Raw genomic sequence first — 17,315 nt, 5'->3', positions numbered from 1 at the left:
CTCAGTTGATCACACACTCTATTCTAAAGCACGCGATTACCTTGTTTCCAAGGCGTGAACAAATGGAAAAGCATTCTGCAATGTCAACATTTTAAACATCATAAACACCAGCAACCCCTCTCAGAAGCTTACAAAACTCTAACAATATAGGAGCACACTGCCTATATACGGTTACAGGGTAGGGGAAAAGTGTCTTAGATGAATCTACAAATTTACAAATGCATCCATGAGCAGCTTGTTTGCTAATATAGTAAGAGGCGCATAGAGCTTTACCAGAGCCGTAGGATCATAGGAGTGAGCAAATATTAGGAGATATTCTTCAGATTTACTAGTGTCATCCTTTGGGATCATTGTGAGAAACATGATAAACATCTTCATCATATGAGTGACATTAGTATTAGTATTAGTTCGCTCAGTAATGACCTTTTCCAGTTCATGAAGGAGAAAGGCCATCATCTATCAATTATGACCTTTTCCAGTTGTTAAGTCTATATGATATGATGATTGTTGGTCTTTTGTTTTGTAAAGTTGACAATATTACCTCTTCCCAGGGGAAGACAATTGGGTTGGGCCTCTCTATAATTCTAACTTTAAGGTTGCCTCAAGTACTTGATAAACTTGATCAGAATATGAGGTATTTGATTGAATTTGTAATCATGAGAGTTATTTATGTATTTGCTTTTAACTAATCTGATATATATGTTATTGCCGATTTTGCAAAGTGGATTTAACATAACCATCCCTGATGAACTGAAGACTACATGCAGGCATGTTCTATAACTATCGACTTAATACATAACTTAATCGCTTTAAACATGATTTCAAACTTGAGAAATGATTTGATATACCTCTATTTATGAGACGATGGTTTTGAAAGAATTAAGCTAGTGAGTCATTTTCAATCATTTGTGTTTGTCCTAAGGGCAAGTTGTGTTATTCTAGAGGACGAATAAGCGTTATTGATCTTAATGAATCACCTTCAATCAACTTGTGTCAATACATAGAGAGATTTACCTCTTCGGGTTAATTACCCTGATGAAACAAGAATTCTTAAAAGTATGGCTCTCCCGACTTGATTCTCTTGGAAGTGTGGCACCTGATTGACTTGATTCGCCTTAAAGTATGACACCCTATTGATTTATTTTTTCCTTGAGTTGTGTTTACTTATTGATAAGTCCTCTATTTGACATGATTGTTGAGCTATTTGACTCAATTTGTGACTTAAATAGTTTGACAAGACTTTTGAATAAAATGACTTGAAATTGATAAAAAATTTCATCACCGACGATTTTAGTAAGTTTCATGATTTACTCTATCATTGAATTTTAATTGTTTTACAATAAGTTGCATGTATTATTTTAGATGAATTTCTGTCCCAAGGCACTCGGTGAGTACCCAATACTCAGGCATACCAGCAGTGTGTTTGGTGATATGTTAGGTATAGGAGAGGTGCAGATTTCTAAGGATTGCATTGCTTAGGAGGGACTTGCATCAGATAAACTATTGGTGATCCCACATTCTTACTCATGAGACTCCCTACTTTTTTGCTTTATTAAATTTTTGAGTTTCGTCTGGAGTTAGAAATTAATCTTTAAAAGAGGCCTCATAGATAGATGTTGTGTCGTGGTTACTAAATGAGTCATTATTGCTTTCCATATGAGACATACTATTTCGCTAAGTTGATTTATATATCATAACTTTTGCTTTATATTAATATTATTATTTCTTTTAGTAATTTGTCTTAATGATGCATAAATTGGCTAATAACCCTAAGTAATTAGTAGAGAAATCGCGTGACTGTCATATCTATAAGGTGCTTCCAATGTGATTTTTTAGAGCATTGAGCGCTTATTGTGTCAGGGTCAGGTTTGAAGTGTGACAAACTTGATATCATATCTTAGGATTAGGAGTATCCTGAATCTATTTGTCGAGTTGTGTCTAGTGGAGTCATCCTCTTAAATCAGGATCTCATGTACGACTAAAATACTCCAATGACATAAATATATGTTTTTCATTCTCTTGATTCTAGATTCTAAATGCTGAAAATTGGTGGAGTGACCGACTCCAAACTGATACATGAAGGTTGTACTAATTTGATGAACATGCATGCATACTAAGACATGGAAATAACTGAAAGATATGAATCTAAATAGAGTACTATGGAGGAACTATTACCTCACGCGGGAATTGAATAGGTGAAAGAGGTGGGGGTATTACAAAAAAAAAAAAGAAAAAAAATTAAATCTAAACTTTTTACAACTATATTGTAATTTATTTTTTGTATCTATAAAAAAAATTGGAGTGTATGATAAATTTTATAAGAAATTAAGTGAATAAATTTAACCATCGAAGTAATAAATTCAAAAAATTGTTTATAAAAATAAAAAATCTAACCCATTAGACTAAAAGGGTATATCAGAATCATTTGTGTAACTATAGAGGTATGTAAATGTGAATCACTTTTATAACAAAGAATATATCAACTCTAAATCGCCCCATAGTTGAGGAGTATATCAGAACCTTTTAAGGCAGGATTTTTTTGAGCTTTCATCTCTCTATATAATAAGACAATGAAAGCAAATAGACACCATTTAGCTGGACCACCACGAGAAGAAAAATTAAAGGAGATAAAAGAGATTTCTATGAACGTTTCTTGAATTCATGTAGCTTTGTATGCCTCTTAGCGTACATTAATAGCTGGCATTTCGCATTAATAGTTTATACCAAGTACACATGAAACTTTTAATGTTGCCCCAGTTGCCTTGCTTGCCCTCAGTTCACTAATTGGCATTTACGCTTCATTTGCTGCCTGCAAAGCTTGTCAGACCTTCCATGCCCTCCCCATTCCTGTAGTTGTAGACAAGAAATTACCGCTTGAAGATGCATTAACAAAGCTTTAAGAATCCTAACTACTCCAAAGAAATTGAAGAATTAGAATGTCTATAGCAAATTGTACCCAACGTAATTAGTCGATAGACTCAATAGAGAACATGGCTATGGTTTATGCAAGCATTGAACATGTGATGAACTTGTTTGCTTAAGCAATGAATTTGGGACTAATTTCTTTTGACACTCCAAATAATGTGTTCCACTTCACAAAATTACTACCAAATCTCTGACGTTACGAGGAAATTGTGAATTTGAGCTGTTCTTTTGGTCCTTGCTGCCGTGACTACAGCAGAGAACGGGCAGAAGACATTGGAATTGTAGGGCTCGGTGGAGAGAGCAGTATTTTGATAACTATTCTCTTCATCCATGTACCCTTGATTTTCTGAAGTTACTACAGCCAAACACCATGAAGAAACATACAATATGAGGTTCCATACCTCCTTCACAGTCCAACATTCGCTCATAATTATTTATGCTCTAGTCGCTAATGTTTGGGAGAAAGATTAGTAACTTGTTTGCCTCCATGGAACAAAGAAAATAGCAGGTTATATTAGGCATTATATATTTATGGTTGGAAAAAATAGTGTCACCAGTGGGTCAGTTCAATGCATATGATTTTTTATCACCAGTCCATCATTCAATGCCTGTGAGCAGCACAATTTGTTATATGACATGTCATCTTTTCGAACTTTGTGCATTTATACACTGAGCTTTGATACGATATTGCAGGAAACGAACACAAACTTGATCATTACTGACTACTGCATATCAAGGATGACCGGATACGATCTACTCAAAAGGGTGAAGGTATTAAGTGGACCTTAGGGATGCTCTCCCCCCCCCCCCCCCCCCCTCCCCCCCAAAGTTTCTTTGCCTCCATTTGAACCATTTCTAAATGGCAGGGATCCTCTAATTTGAGAGAGATACCTGTGGTTATCGTATCATCCGAGAACGTCTTACCTGAATCAAGAAGTAATTACTCAAGCAGCAACCTTTTGTAATATAACCAGACATATTATGCCATGTTTTATCTTCTGACTTTGTTTACCAATATAGGTGCTTGGAAGAAGGTGCTAAAGAATTTATGCTAGAGCTTATCAAACAATCAGATGTTAAGAAATTGAGATGTCATATGACCAAAGTAACCAAACCATGCAGTGGACGGCTATGCCCGGGAGGTAAAACAACAGAGCACAGTGACAGGAATATAAGCGAAAAACTAGAGAAAACATAGGTGCAGAAATTGATTATGGCACTATTGATTATTGAATAACGATTCAAGGGAAAGTGATCATTGACAACATTATACTTCTTTTATCTATTTTGTTAGCTATTTTTTAGTCAATCCCATCACTCCGTCTTAATTTCTAATGTTTTCTGTTAAAAGCATGGTCTCTCTAGTCTCTCCCCTAAAAAATATATGTTACACATGCATCAAAACTGGACATAAATCTGGTTCTACAAGTTCAATAGTCATGGAAGTCATGCATCACTAGAACACAAGATAACTTGCATGTGTCCAAACCATAGCGAAAAACACATGAAGATCAAATGCTAAAAAAGCCAAACTATAGAATTAGAATGTTCATGTTTGCATTTATCTATTAAAACTTGATAAGAGTATCATACCATTGTCCAAGTTCTTTAATCCTGTGCTTCCTTCAAAAACTGCACATGTAAAAATTGAAGGACACGGCCTCAAGCATCATCACTTGCCCATTTTGGTGAACGTTGTGACTTTGTCGTGTAGTTATCATTCCTTCTTTTGATGAAGACCTGCTGTCATCTTTTGTAACTAGCAAAGCACAAAAACACTTCTTATAATTATAAACGAAGGACTAATTTAAAAATTAGGATCACAAAGGAGGAAAACCTTCGACCTTCATCTCCTGCTTGGTATCTAAGTGAAGATTGGGTATCCTGATTTTTATCTAAACTGTCCTGATCCCCCTTTGATACAGTGGACATCTCTACAGAGGAAGATGCTTCTTCTGCACATTCAGAATAGTTAAACGATCCTGTCCTGTCCTTCACTTCTGGAGTTTTTTCTTTTGGTTCATCACAGTTACTACACTCATTGACAGAACTTGATCCATCCATAGACTTTTCCTTTCCTGATGAGAAACTCTTGCACCTACCAGAAACTTCAGTATTGGGGTCAAATTGGCTGCTATCAAATGGTAGGATATCAGCACCTTTATCTCCATCGCTTCCAACATCTCTTACAATGTTTCCTGTTACTGTGCCATGGGAACCGAGAGTATGTAATGAATTCTCAGCACCACATCCCTTCTTGGCATCCTGAAACAAGTTCCTGAAGGTGCATGCGGGGCTATCTGGTTCAAAAGTTATTGGTTCCATCATAAAACATGAGGGTGCATATTCACCAGGATATTCGATAGACCCTTCGAGGTTGTGTAGGGAGTCAACTTGTAACTTAGGCTCCTGATCAGTAAGGACATCTCCAACCAAGAAGTCGGAACAAGTGGATACATATCTTTTGGACACTGAAGTTTCGTAGAAAGATCTGAATCTAGAATTCGACTCTCCTGGACCACATCTTGTCTCCCTCAGTCCATCATTGTTCATGTCTGACCTCTTCTCATAAAATGCAGAATTGTAATTTTCTGGTTTTGCTCTTGATTGGTTTGGTAGCCATGGTAACTTTGTTGGCTTTCCTTGTTGAATATCATTCCTCTTGCAGTTTCTTTCATTAGCAAATAACTTCTCACAGAATTTTGTCTCTTTCCTCCCATCAGATACCTCCTGGCTTCTCCTTTTATTATTTGAGTTCATCTTTTGTTGTGTGTCTAAGTCACCCACCACTGGATGGAGAAAAAGAAAAATGATTATATTGCTCAAGTCAACAAGTCAGTGAGTACAAATGACATTGACCTGCAGTGGATGATTCTTCGCTGAAGAGAAGTCAACATATCCCCAAGAATAAACTGGATTAGTTCATTAGAAAATGAAAAGGCCCAGTAGAGAGACCAGTAAACAGAAAGAGCTTCAAATAGCAACCTCAATAAACTCAAATTATCTCTTGCATTTTCATTTGCAAACCATGTCCTATCAACATGGTCTATATAATCCATTAAATGAGGACTTGTACATCCCATGGAACACCTGCCAATAAGAAATAGAAGAGTTAAAACCAACTAAAGAATCCCCCTCACATCTACTGCAAAATGTGCCTACCATTCTCCATCCGAGACACTGAAATTCTCTGGTTTGAAGTGCTTGGAATAGGAAGTAGGTGCATCTGTTAAAGAGAGAATAACACGTCAAAACCACAGAAAATGCAACTTATTGGCCCAAACTATGATCTCAATAATACCAGGAAACTAGTCAATAGCACTCCATTTTAGCTCCCCATATTGAACAGTTCATATTTTTTGAACTTGGAGAATAAATGACTTTTGATAGAACCATGAGAAGCAAAACAGGTAAAAGAATATGTACATCTTTTAAAAGAGCATCTCTTATTAGCAGAAATGTAAAGCACCTATTATGTTGAATTCTGATTTGGCTTTCATCCCGACACTGCAAGGACAAGACACCCTTAGTATAGAACATGAACACCATCAAATTAAATATTGAAGTACTACATGGGAAACCTTTGCTTCTGATGATAAGAGTCATCAAAATAAGTGTCTTGCTTCCCATAATTTCTGGCACTACAAGAATTGGCAAAATCCCGATAATAACAGTCCTCAAAGTTGAATTCTCGCATCCCACAACTTTGGTTGTTCCAAAAATCAGTGGAAACAGCATCTAAATGAGATGAACAACAATCTTCATGAAAGCTTTCAGGAAGTGGGAAGCTGGAATTAGCTGAATGTGAAGCATAAAACACGATGTAGTCATGTCACTTGTAAAATGAAGCAAAACCTTAGAAGATGTGGAAGTGCCAAAAGGTTTGAAATTTCTATGCAACTTCAAAAGCACTTCTCCAATTTTAAGCTCTGTACCACAGGGATTAATTCCTCTTAGGAGAAACATGTTATTAGTATTGGCGAACAATGTCGAAAATTCAAGCTTAATAAAGATATATGTATGGGAACTTTAAATGTGTTAACTAGCTGTGATGCTATTAATGTGGCATTTGTCTAAGTTTGCAGACATTTGGAACTTTTTTCTTGTATGCAAAGCAGTTCAAATAAATACATGTTCCTAAAAGTTAAAAATTGATTTTGCAAACTCTAAAACAAACGGTTCCAAAGGAATTACAAAGTTGAATTATACTTTTTTTCCAGGAAAATGAACAGAGATTTACCCAAATAAAAATGATACTCAAGAAACCAATACCACTTTGGAGATGTCAATGTAGAAGCCAGAAAAGATATGGAAAAAACATATTAAGGACCCTACCATTCAAAATTGTATGTGAACTTCCCTTGTTTTTGCCGAAGATTTCATCATTCTCAAAAGTGTACAGACAAGTGAAATTGTTATTAGAGGAGAACCATTTGGTATCTAGTAACTTATGTTCTGCACTGCCAGGTGAATCTTGTACTCCCCTGGAGCAAGAGGATCCGTCGAAAGGACTTGTATGAAAAGGTAGTTCTACATCCACCATCATGCTATCCTGTAGTTTGTCAATATAACCAGAAACAAAGATATCAGGAATTCGACCTCCATATAACCAATGAGGGCTGAGTCGATAACGGAAGGACATCTGCATTGCAATAATCCTTCCACAAAGAACCAACTGCTTTTTGTTTTTCATTTTTCATTTTCAGACGGTGAGGGGCTTATTAACAAAAGTATGCACATATGGAGTGTGTATATATATATATATATATATATATATAAAGCACGCATATATTGAAAAACAATTGAATGGAATAGAACTTAGGTATCTCATCACTTTTCGAGATCAAGAGCATAAAATGCTGTTCAACATCAACTGAACCAATAAACACAGAATCTGTAGATTTCAGATTCAGATGCCGACCATATAAGAAGCTATGAATGCTGAAACTAAACATCTAGTTGACGGAAGCCTGGAACTTGGTTTTAACACCTATTGCCAAAGCCTTTTCCCGTTTGATATCATAAGATATAGTAGATGAAGGATGTGGTACGGAATAATTTTTTTATAGAACCTTGGAAAGTATTTCCTAAATCATTTTATGCCGTGTGATAGGGTAAAAATATATGTGACATATGGTAGTGATAGGAAGTGGAGATAGGGCATAGGTGTGGTGTTTCAAAACAGGTTGACATGAGGTTTACGTTGAAGAACGACATCTGGTGTAAGTTTATATATGTTAGAGTGGGTAAAAGTCCCACATTGGTTGGGCAATGGACTGGTGGTCTCCTTATATGTACTTGGGCAATCCTCCCCTCTTGAGCTAGCTTTTGGGGTTGAGTTAGGCTCATGTGTAATATCTTTACATGGTATCAGAGCCAGGTCTATCCTCGTATGGGCTCCCGGTCCACAAGCCAGTTGGGCCTGGCGTGAAGAGGGGTGTTAAGAGTGGGTAAAAGACCCACATTGGTTGGGGAATGGACTGGTGGTCTCTTTATATGGACTTGGGCAATCCTCCCCTCTTGAGCTAGCTTTTGGGGTTGAATTAGGCTCAGGGGCCATATCTTTACAATATAATTGTAGCCGAAAAGGGCATATCCTCACAAAAGTCAATTTCCTTCTTTTGGTGAAAAGAATTTAGACAACTGAACACAAAAAATGGGTTTCATCAAGAAAAAACTTATGCCATGCTAAACACCCTACACAAGAAGTGAAACAAAAAAGAAATTGACAACAGTAAGTTACAAATTATAGGAAATGAAGTAAAAGCGCAAAGATTTCTAGAGGTAATGGTCCACTATCCCACGGAAAGGAGACACTAATAAAGATAGGAGTTCAAGTCATTCGAAGGAAGCGCTAGTAGTAAACATGCAGCAAGCTAGCAACCCCAAACAGAATTATAAAAGCATCAGGAAGTGCTCTCACCAATTCAAGTTCAATTCCATCTATTCCCTTGTTAAGGTAGTCAGATGAGAGAGCTTTTCTCCTTGCCCTTGGGGGTGAGGGCCTTCCATATGCCAAGGGTCTGCTATCATACAACATAAAAAACAGCATTTAGAAGGAGCAATTTCAAAGATTTCCATGCAACTTAATTCTCAAAAAAAGATTTCCATGCAACTTTGTGAGGTTGTACCGACAAAGCATAAAAGAAGTGTCCCCTTAAATCAGCCTACTGCAACATGAAGAACTAAAACCCTTAAGCATGCCAATTTGATTAGGTCCTATGTAAAATTAATCATTTAGGAAGTTGGTGTATCCAAACCTGAGAAGCAATCAGGTGTATAGTTCTCCAAAAAACTGATCTAGTATTCCAAAATGTAAGATAAGCATGAACCATGCGTGAATTGATCGAAAGGATATCCACAGCTTGGTTATATTATACATAATATTAAGAACATTAAACATCCCAGAGAGGGACTCAGAGTCTCAGATCATTTTCCAGTGGCTAGAGTACTGAGCTAAGCTGTTTTGAGAAAATTGTGGTATCCAAACACCCTTGCTTATCAAGAACTGATGTCAGCTAAGTAAGTGAACGGTATCATGGAATCTGGTGGTTATAGAGTGCCTGCATTACTTTTTTGCTTATCTGGAAATAGCTAAGAGCTTCTACTGGAATTTGGAATTCCTTCTTTCTAGAAGTAGCATTATTGTAAAATATATCCATGACATTAATGTCTCGTCCTCTGTTTATGAAGCTCTATATCAGTGGCGAAGAGGACCTAGTTAAAAATCCACTTTATCGTCTAAATGGTCATGTTAACAGCCAGATGATCTCCTCAAAACCTGGGAAAGTAATGCAAGTCGTCTAAATGTGCAAATGATGTTTTCAGTCGACAGAACTGATGAATGCAGCTATCATAGTCAATTTAAATTTAAAACCTATTTATAGTCTTGGCTTCCAAGGGTAGTCCTAACCACTACTTATCATAGAAATCTTGTCAAGATGGAATTTGCAAAATTATTATTCATGGTCTATTATTCTTGATTAATAAAGTAAATATACCTGCCAGGTAGCTGCGGTGAATGAATTGGGGTAGACATTTCAACTTTACCTAAACCTAGTAAGGCAAAAATGTATCTGATCAAATGTTCATTCTAAAAGATCTGAAAGCCACACAAATATAGACAGTTCTTCCCTCCTTTTCCCTGCAAACTGGAAATGATGCCAAAAAGAGCATAAAGTAGAAAGGAAAATGAAGAAATAATCATCATATTGTCACATATATATATATTTTTTTTGATAACCGAGAAATCCGTTTGTGACCCGCCCTTTAGACCAATCACAGTCTTCTAAACTCGGTGGATAATAGGCCCGCCCCTCTACTCTTCCCACTTAAATATCAGGCTTCGCTTTGCGTGGTGTAAGGCTTGAACCTGCGACCTAAGCCACAAATCCTCCACCTTTTGTCAGTCGAGCTAGGCCTTGGGGGCCATATTGTCATATATATATATAGTAGAGGAGCCAGGATTTTCAATAAGGGGGTTCAAAATATGAAGTAAATACTCTAATAAGTCGAAAAAGTAACTCTTATTAATTGCTAATTATAAATAATCACAGTAGAAAATGTGGTTAATTTAAATAGTTGCGATCTTTCCTTCTCCCAAAACGGTTCCTCAATTATTAGTTGTCTTCCATCTTTGCCCTTTCATCTTCTCATCATATAGCCCTATTGATATCTTTTCTCTAACTTATATAATATGCATGTGTTTAGATCATTTCAATATTCATTTTAGTGATTTTAATTTGAGAAGTTTTCACAAATCTCTATAGTATATGGCTATATATTATTACCGGAGATAGTTTTAAATGTTTATTTTTTCGTTCACTTTCTTTTCTGCTTAAATTTAAAAGAGCATAAAGCTCTTCTCCCATGTTGTTTTAAGCATCTGCTTTTCTGCTTTTTGCTTAGCTTCTTGTTTTTTTGCTTATCATAATCATGTGGTTTAATAACTTTAATTGATGTTTAAGAGTTTAATCTCTCACATGCTAAAACTTTGTTTCAACAACTTATGAGAGAATTTTCTTATTTCAGGGAAAAAAATTGACGTAATGGTTTTGTAGATAATTGAATAGAACTTTGGTAGAAATTGTGCCAATACAAATGTGGTAGGCACATATCTTTCTAACATGATTTTTTTCCCTTTGGCACAATTGCTTGCAATTTTTTGCTAGATAATTTTCTATAAATTTGTTGTGTAATCGGTAAATTTCTATTATAATAATGATACGGGACAAACATGCAACACACGTTCTCAAAGACTAATGCTAAAAGAATAGTTATATGATATCCCATCCATTTTAAATTGTTTGTCTTACTTTCCTTTTTAGTCCATTTAAAAAAGAATGTCGCTTTTCTTTTTTAGGCAACTTTTTAATTCCAACTTTCCACATAGCATATTTAACCACAAGAACAAAGTTTTTACTTTCTTCAACTCTATGTCAAGTCAAAACCAGACAAACAAATTGAAACAGAAGGAGTATTTGAAAAGATTTCTATAAAGAGCATTAAGTAGAAAAGAAAATGAAAGAAGTTAATTGAGCATTTCTACTCATTTGTAGGATTTTTTTTTTTCATAATTGTTGTTTCTGGACCATCCTGCTCGAGTTCTACGAAATACCTGTCACCTCCCACCACCAACAGGTACCGAGTAATTCTATCCACCAAAGCTAAGACATATGGAAAGAAATCACCTAGTGTTTTTTTTGTCTCTGCTAGGATTTGAACCCGAAACTTTATGGTTCTCAATCCACTTCATTGACCACTAGGTCACACCCTTGGTGTAAAATTGTTAGTCTTTCAAAAAACATAAATGTAATTGCTTCATGGTCAACCATCGAATCTACCTTCAATCGAAAATGCAACATGGCCTTCATGAGTTGAACTTTCCAACTCATAGTTCGGTCCATCATCACCAAGTATGTCAATGATAGAGAGTTCTGCAAAATTGAGATTTTAGTATATATGGTAATAATTATTCTAGATCTGACAGTTCAAACCAGAGAATATTCTTGGGAAGTGCTTTTTCTAAAGTAGGGCCATTAAATTTACAGTTGAATAAACATTTGTCAGCTATGGACAAAAGGATATCTTGATGTAATACCATGAATTGTACTTTCAACTACAATAATAAGTTGAAATTCAAAAGTGTCTCCAATCAGAATGTTAATCCTGTTGCTAAAGATACTTTCACAAGCCATTTCAATTTTGTTTTGACAGGTAAGTATTACACAAGCTTACAGGCAAACACTTCTATTCAGTATTCATGATATACTCACGTTTGCTTGTAGAGTTCGCCAATGGGTTTACTTTATCATTGGTGCTGTACAAACCTCTCTCATGACCTCCAGGTGCTCCAACCGATGTACTGAGAAACATCAACTTTTAATTGAACTTTTTTCAGGAAAAAAAAATATTTCATCGACATCACGACCAAACATGTAGAATACTAAGAATGCAGTTCACGGTGATCCTGGACCTTCTAATAATTACTAGCATCCAAATCAGGCATGTACTTAAAGTTTCTCCATCTACACTTGTGAGCATCTTTTTATTATAGAAAAAATATACTCAAGCAAGCTTCCTTAAGGATTTTTTTGATATATATACTTATGCAATTCAACAAGATAAATCTACAAAAAAAAAATTATGTTTATACAATTCGATATGGATAATCCACTCAACATAAACATGCTTACTGATTTGGGCAGGCTGCATAATCTTGGGAGCTTGGTGACGTTCCTATTAGGACAATGAATCACATACTTAATACGCCCAAATGACAAGAAAGTACAATTACACTCCTCAGAAAACCAGCTTTTGTCAGAACGCAAGTGTACTACCTTCCTTATGTTGAAGAGAGCCAAGATAAATGACTTCTTTTGTTTGAATCACTGGAGAAGGCTGTAGCATTTGATTGTCCTCATAAATATGCCTTGCTAACATAGTAATGAAAAAGAAAATTAGGCCACAAAAGGGAGATCGGGAATCACTTAGCTATTGAAGGGAATAGGTTCACTCATCAAATAAGAAAATCGACAAAGTGCAATTTTAACACGGTCACATTGTATAATGAAACTTTGTGTCAATTCCATATTGAAATTTATAATTGATAAACAATGTATATTAGGTTGTCATATCATTGAAGACTTGGAAATGACAGTAAAGAAATTTGTCAATGAAGAATCCTAACAGCACCTGATAGGAAATCATTGCACTGGGACATAAGTGCTAATGAAGCTGCATAATGTTTGCAACTGCAGTTCAAAAGTTCTCTTGAGATCTAAAGAAAGTGAAAATGCACATCATTCATTTTGGTTTTCACAAATTTCAAGGATTTTACTTCCTAAGGCTGAGCAGGTTGAGATACAAACTTATTTGACAAGTAAGATCTCTGACATAATATGTCTGTATTGTTCCAATTTTATCAGATGTCAACAGCAACAACATACCTAGAGAAATCCCAAAAGTGGGGTAGGGGAGGGTAGAGCTTACGCTGACCTTATCACTACCTCGTGGATGTAGAGAGGCTGTTTCCAAAACACCCTCGGCTCAAGTACAGCAAATCCAAGTACAAGAAAGAAGAAAATAGTAGAAAAAACATAGCAACTAACAAAGGGGCAGTGCAAATCCTACACGAAAGGACCAAGAACAACAAAATAGTGTGATAATCGAAACACAATAAACAATAGATGATGATAGATATCCCAATCAAGAACTACAATAAACAGCTAGTACAACGACAAAAACACCAAGCAGCCTAAACTCTCGGAAAGCAAGACAACACTCCACTACCTACTAACCTTCTACACTAATGCGTGTCCTCCACACCTTCTTATCTATGATCCTCGATAACCTGAAATTAGATCATGTCCTGTCTAATCACCTATCCCCAATACTTCTTAGGTCTACCTACCTCTCTTCATACCTACTATAACCAATCCACTATATTACCATTAACTAAAATATGTTGACGGTTAACTAATTGACGGGCTGCGGGAAAAGCACCATTATGTCCTTCCAAAAAACCTTTTAAGTAGTGTTTTTTCTTTGCGGGGTGGGGTGGGCAAAATGAGATACTTAATAAGTATGACAGGAAACAGTCCTACATGCCATTGATATATTCACCAACTGGATATACATTTTTTCATTCATTAATAATAGCACATTATTTCTGTAAAGGACTATACAATTGTACTTATCGCAGACCAATTTTGCACCATTATGCAACTTAAGAGACAATTAATAAGAGTAGGGTGGACATATACTTGATCTTAGCCAAAAATCCAAGAAAAGTATACGTTATGGTGTATGTGTGTGTATATATATCTTTTCAAATTTCACATAATTAGGATTCATCACCTTGATTGTACGGAGTTACAATATGAAAACAAACAAATCTTTTGAACATCACTTCACCAGTAACCTAATGATGGGATTGTGTGATTATAATATCTGTGAGATAGGCCATACTAAGAAACGTGAACAAGCACCAAATGCTATTGTCGATTGCCCCAAAGAGCAAATAATTATAAATGCTTAAAATTTTGGAGATTTCAAAAATTGAAGTCAAAGTACCTGAGTGGACATTTGACTTGTGTTCCCCAGAACCTGTTGATACGTTTAGTAAACTCAGAATATCAAGTGAACGACTATTCTTTTCTTGCTGATTACATGGGCTTTTCTCATCAAAGAAGCTCTCTCTTGCATTTTTTTTCTGCTGCTCTTGCCATTTTCTTTGCTCAAAGTATTGCTTTTGCCTGTAAGATCGACAAACTACACTTGGACATGCAATATCATATCCCAAATTCTCCATATAGAATGATTTGGGATTCCAAATCATGATTTCGAAAAAAATTTAAATGTAAAACTTGACCCATAAGTTTTCTTTAAAAAAATAGGAAACTTTTTGACCCATAAATTTATATTTTGTAAAAAAAAAATACTCATCATTTTAAATATGGAAAAGACTCATGCCTGGTGCCATGTGAAAGGATTATATCAAAGAATAACTAGTTACTAGTTGACTAGTGAATCTTCATGAAATTAGGTGTTCTTGGAAGTTTATAATCGCAAATATTGTTTATAAAAGGAACATGGAGATATGTGATTTATCAATGCAGTGCCTTTGGATATTCTGATATCTTATTTACTCATTTGGTAAAATTGTATAAGAATTGCGGAAAGTTTGATAGTTTTCATAACTTGTGAGGTTTTTCATGTTTATGAGAAAAAAATACAACTTAAAAAATCCAAATTACATGTCCAAACAAAACTTCAACTTCAAATCAATCTGATTTCAAATCATGCTTTCATATCACATATACAAATGAACCCTTAATCTTATTTTTTTATTTTAAATTGGGGTTGGGAAAGGGGAAATGGGAGAGGGGATTACAATATGGGGAATTGAATCCTCACCAACAAGGTGAGAGTTCAAATAGCCAACCAACTAAGTTACTAAGATTCCCTTAGTCTAAATCTCTACATATTGGAAGTTAAGACAACAGTATCAAAGAATGATGACCTATGTTCAGGTTGAGTAAAGCTACAACAATTATCCAATCAAATAAAGACTGATGGGTGATATTTTAATACCTTTTCTGTGTTGACCTTCTTGACTGATGTTTTTCCATCCCGCAAAAGGATAATACAAATCACAAGAGAAAATGTCAGTATGAAAACATTTCCCAAAGCACAATAAGATTAAATCTTTAAAAACAATGGGAACAAATTAAACTTTCACAAGAACAAGTTGATAGCCTTCAACAGAAGATGAATGTTCTATTTCTTATTGCCTTTTTTATATTTAATTTTGGGAGGTGGAGTAAGCTGAATGTTATCACAACAAACCTGCAAACTGGTTTGTACAAAATTAAACTCGCATAAAGAAGTTTGGGAGGTTAGCTTTTTTCGAAAAAAGATTTAGGCAAGGACTACATGGATTAAGAATATTTTCATTTCCTCTAGGAATATGCTTGAGCTCCTAATCTCTAAAGGGTGATCTTCATCTTTTAATATACTTTTATGTAACTCCTCATTTGAACAGTATTAACCACAATATACATTAAAATCCATTACGATCTCAAGACTCAAAAGACATGCATTACATTTGGACTGTATTAACCACAACTTTACATTAAAATCCATTACCATCATGAGAGACATGCATTACTAGAGATCAACTAACAAACCACACTAATGAGTTGTAGCTCTACCTAATTTCAAATTTGCTCAATTGTGCTTCCAAGGCATCCCTTGAAAGAAAAAAATTATCCTCCAAATTCAGAAATATGCAAGTAAATCTCCAGAATAATAAGTAATTTCCTTTGACACTTACAGTATCAACTTTCCTCCTTGACCCACCCATCCATTGTAACATCGTGGAAGAAATCTTCCTTGAAACATCCACTAAATGGGGAAGAGATAATTATATAAGGACCAGAGGAAAAGAAAGGGAGCAACACAACAACACTACGATATAGATTATAGCCATTCAATCAGGCTAATCAGCAGCTACAACACAACAACACTACAAGCCTTGTATGCTTCCTAAATTATCAAGTTCCTAACAACAGTAACAACACAACAAGGCTACAAGTTGCACCACAAGCTGCTCAACACAAATATCATATCAAAATAACTAAATAAAACAGCAGCACTACAAGCTGCACCACTGTAGCATCACAATTTGTATATTAAGCACCATGTCACACAACTTGAAAATTTTCTAGCACAAACAGAAAATTAAGTCCAAACATAGTACTGATAGTTATACTCAAGTCAACAAAATAATAACTACTTAATCAAGTAAATGATTTCCCACACAAAAAAAAGGGGAAAGCCAAACTATATGCCAATTCAACTGTAGTTTTCTCATAAATGAAATCAAAACGTTACAGTGAAATTGTGAAATTAAAAGTGTAATTTAGACTTACCAGTAGCAGAGAATGAGAAATCGTGAGCACCTGAGCAGAGTTCTGATTCTGAGAGAGAAATCGTGAGCTTCTGAGAGTGAAATCGAGGCAGTGAGCGACTAAGCGGACTACGGAGCTTCTGAGAAGAGAGTAAAATGTGAGCAGTGGCCAGTGAGTGCAGTGCTGAGCCTTCTAAGTTCTAGGAACTAAACCAAAAGCCCCAAACAAAGTAACTATGTTGAAAATTTCAACTTGAAATTCAGAAATTTCAAACCATAAAAATAATTGAGCCCAGTAACAAATGAGGAAATCGTCAACTTAGGTTGAAATTCACGAGAGTTTTCTCATAAAGCAAACCCAAACGTCGCAGTGAAATCGTGAAATTAAGAATTTGAGACTTACTTCTGAGCTCCTGAGCGGAGTTCTGACAGTGAAATGGTGAGCTTCTGAGTCCCGAGAGCCGGTGAGAGAACTCGA

The 17,315-nt window shown here is 35.5% G+C and overlaps 2 protein-coding genes across 2 annotated transcripts; one reads left to right on the top strand and one right to left on the bottom strand.

The window, feature by feature from the left end:
* Positions 1-2,769: 2,769 nt before the first annotated feature.
* Positions 2,770-16,329, bottom strand: LOC125817162 (uncharacterized). The gene is given in 19 exon segments (XM_049496720.1): positions 2,770-2,847; positions 4,519-4,684; positions 4,770-5,714; positions 5,785-5,804; positions 5,911-6,015; positions 6,088-6,151; positions 6,352-6,376; positions 6,378-6,432; positions 6,507-6,723; positions 7,261-7,477; positions 8,849-8,951; positions 9,927-9,981; positions 11,769-11,861; positions 12,201-12,289; positions 12,621-12,663; positions 12,765-12,860; positions 14,500-14,681; positions 15,520-15,542; positions 16,262-16,329. Coding segments are annotated over 18 exon segments (2,508 nt in total). The 5' UTR covers positions 16,304-16,329; the 3' UTR covers positions 2,770-2,847; positions 4,519-4,550.
* On the top strand, positions 3,530-4,123 carry LOC125817076 (two-component response regulator ORR4-like). Its single transcript, XM_049496654.1, has 4 exons — positions 3,530-3,535; positions 3,619-3,696; positions 3,792-3,886; positions 3,946-4,123. Exons 1-4 carry the CDS (start codon positions 3,530-3,532, stop codon positions 4,121-4,123), a joined length of 357 nt encoding a protein of 118 aa, XP_049352611.1.
* Positions 16,330-17,315: the final 986 nt, after the last annotated feature.

Source organism: Solanum verrucosum, unplaced genomic scaffold (genome assembly GCF_900185275.1).
Source record: "Solanum verrucosum unplaced genomic scaffold, falcon-dt-bn FXZP01000094.1, whole genome shotgun sequence".
Classification (NCBI taxonomy): Eukaryota; Viridiplantae; Streptophyta; class Magnoliopsida; order Solanales; family Solanaceae; genus Solanum; species Solanum verrucosum.
This window is presented reverse-complemented; position numbering and strand designations above follow the sequence as displayed.

Coding starts and splice junctions, on each gene's coding strand:
- LOC125817076 (XM_049496654.1), top strand. Junction 3,697..3,791: donor ATCTACTCAAAAGGGTGAAG/GTATTAAGTGGA, acceptor TCTAAATGGCAG/GGATCCTCTAATTTGAGAGA. Junction 3,887..3,945: donor TACTCAAGCAGCAACCTTTT/GTAATATAACCA, acceptor TTACCAATATAG/GTGCTTGGAAGAAGGTGCTA.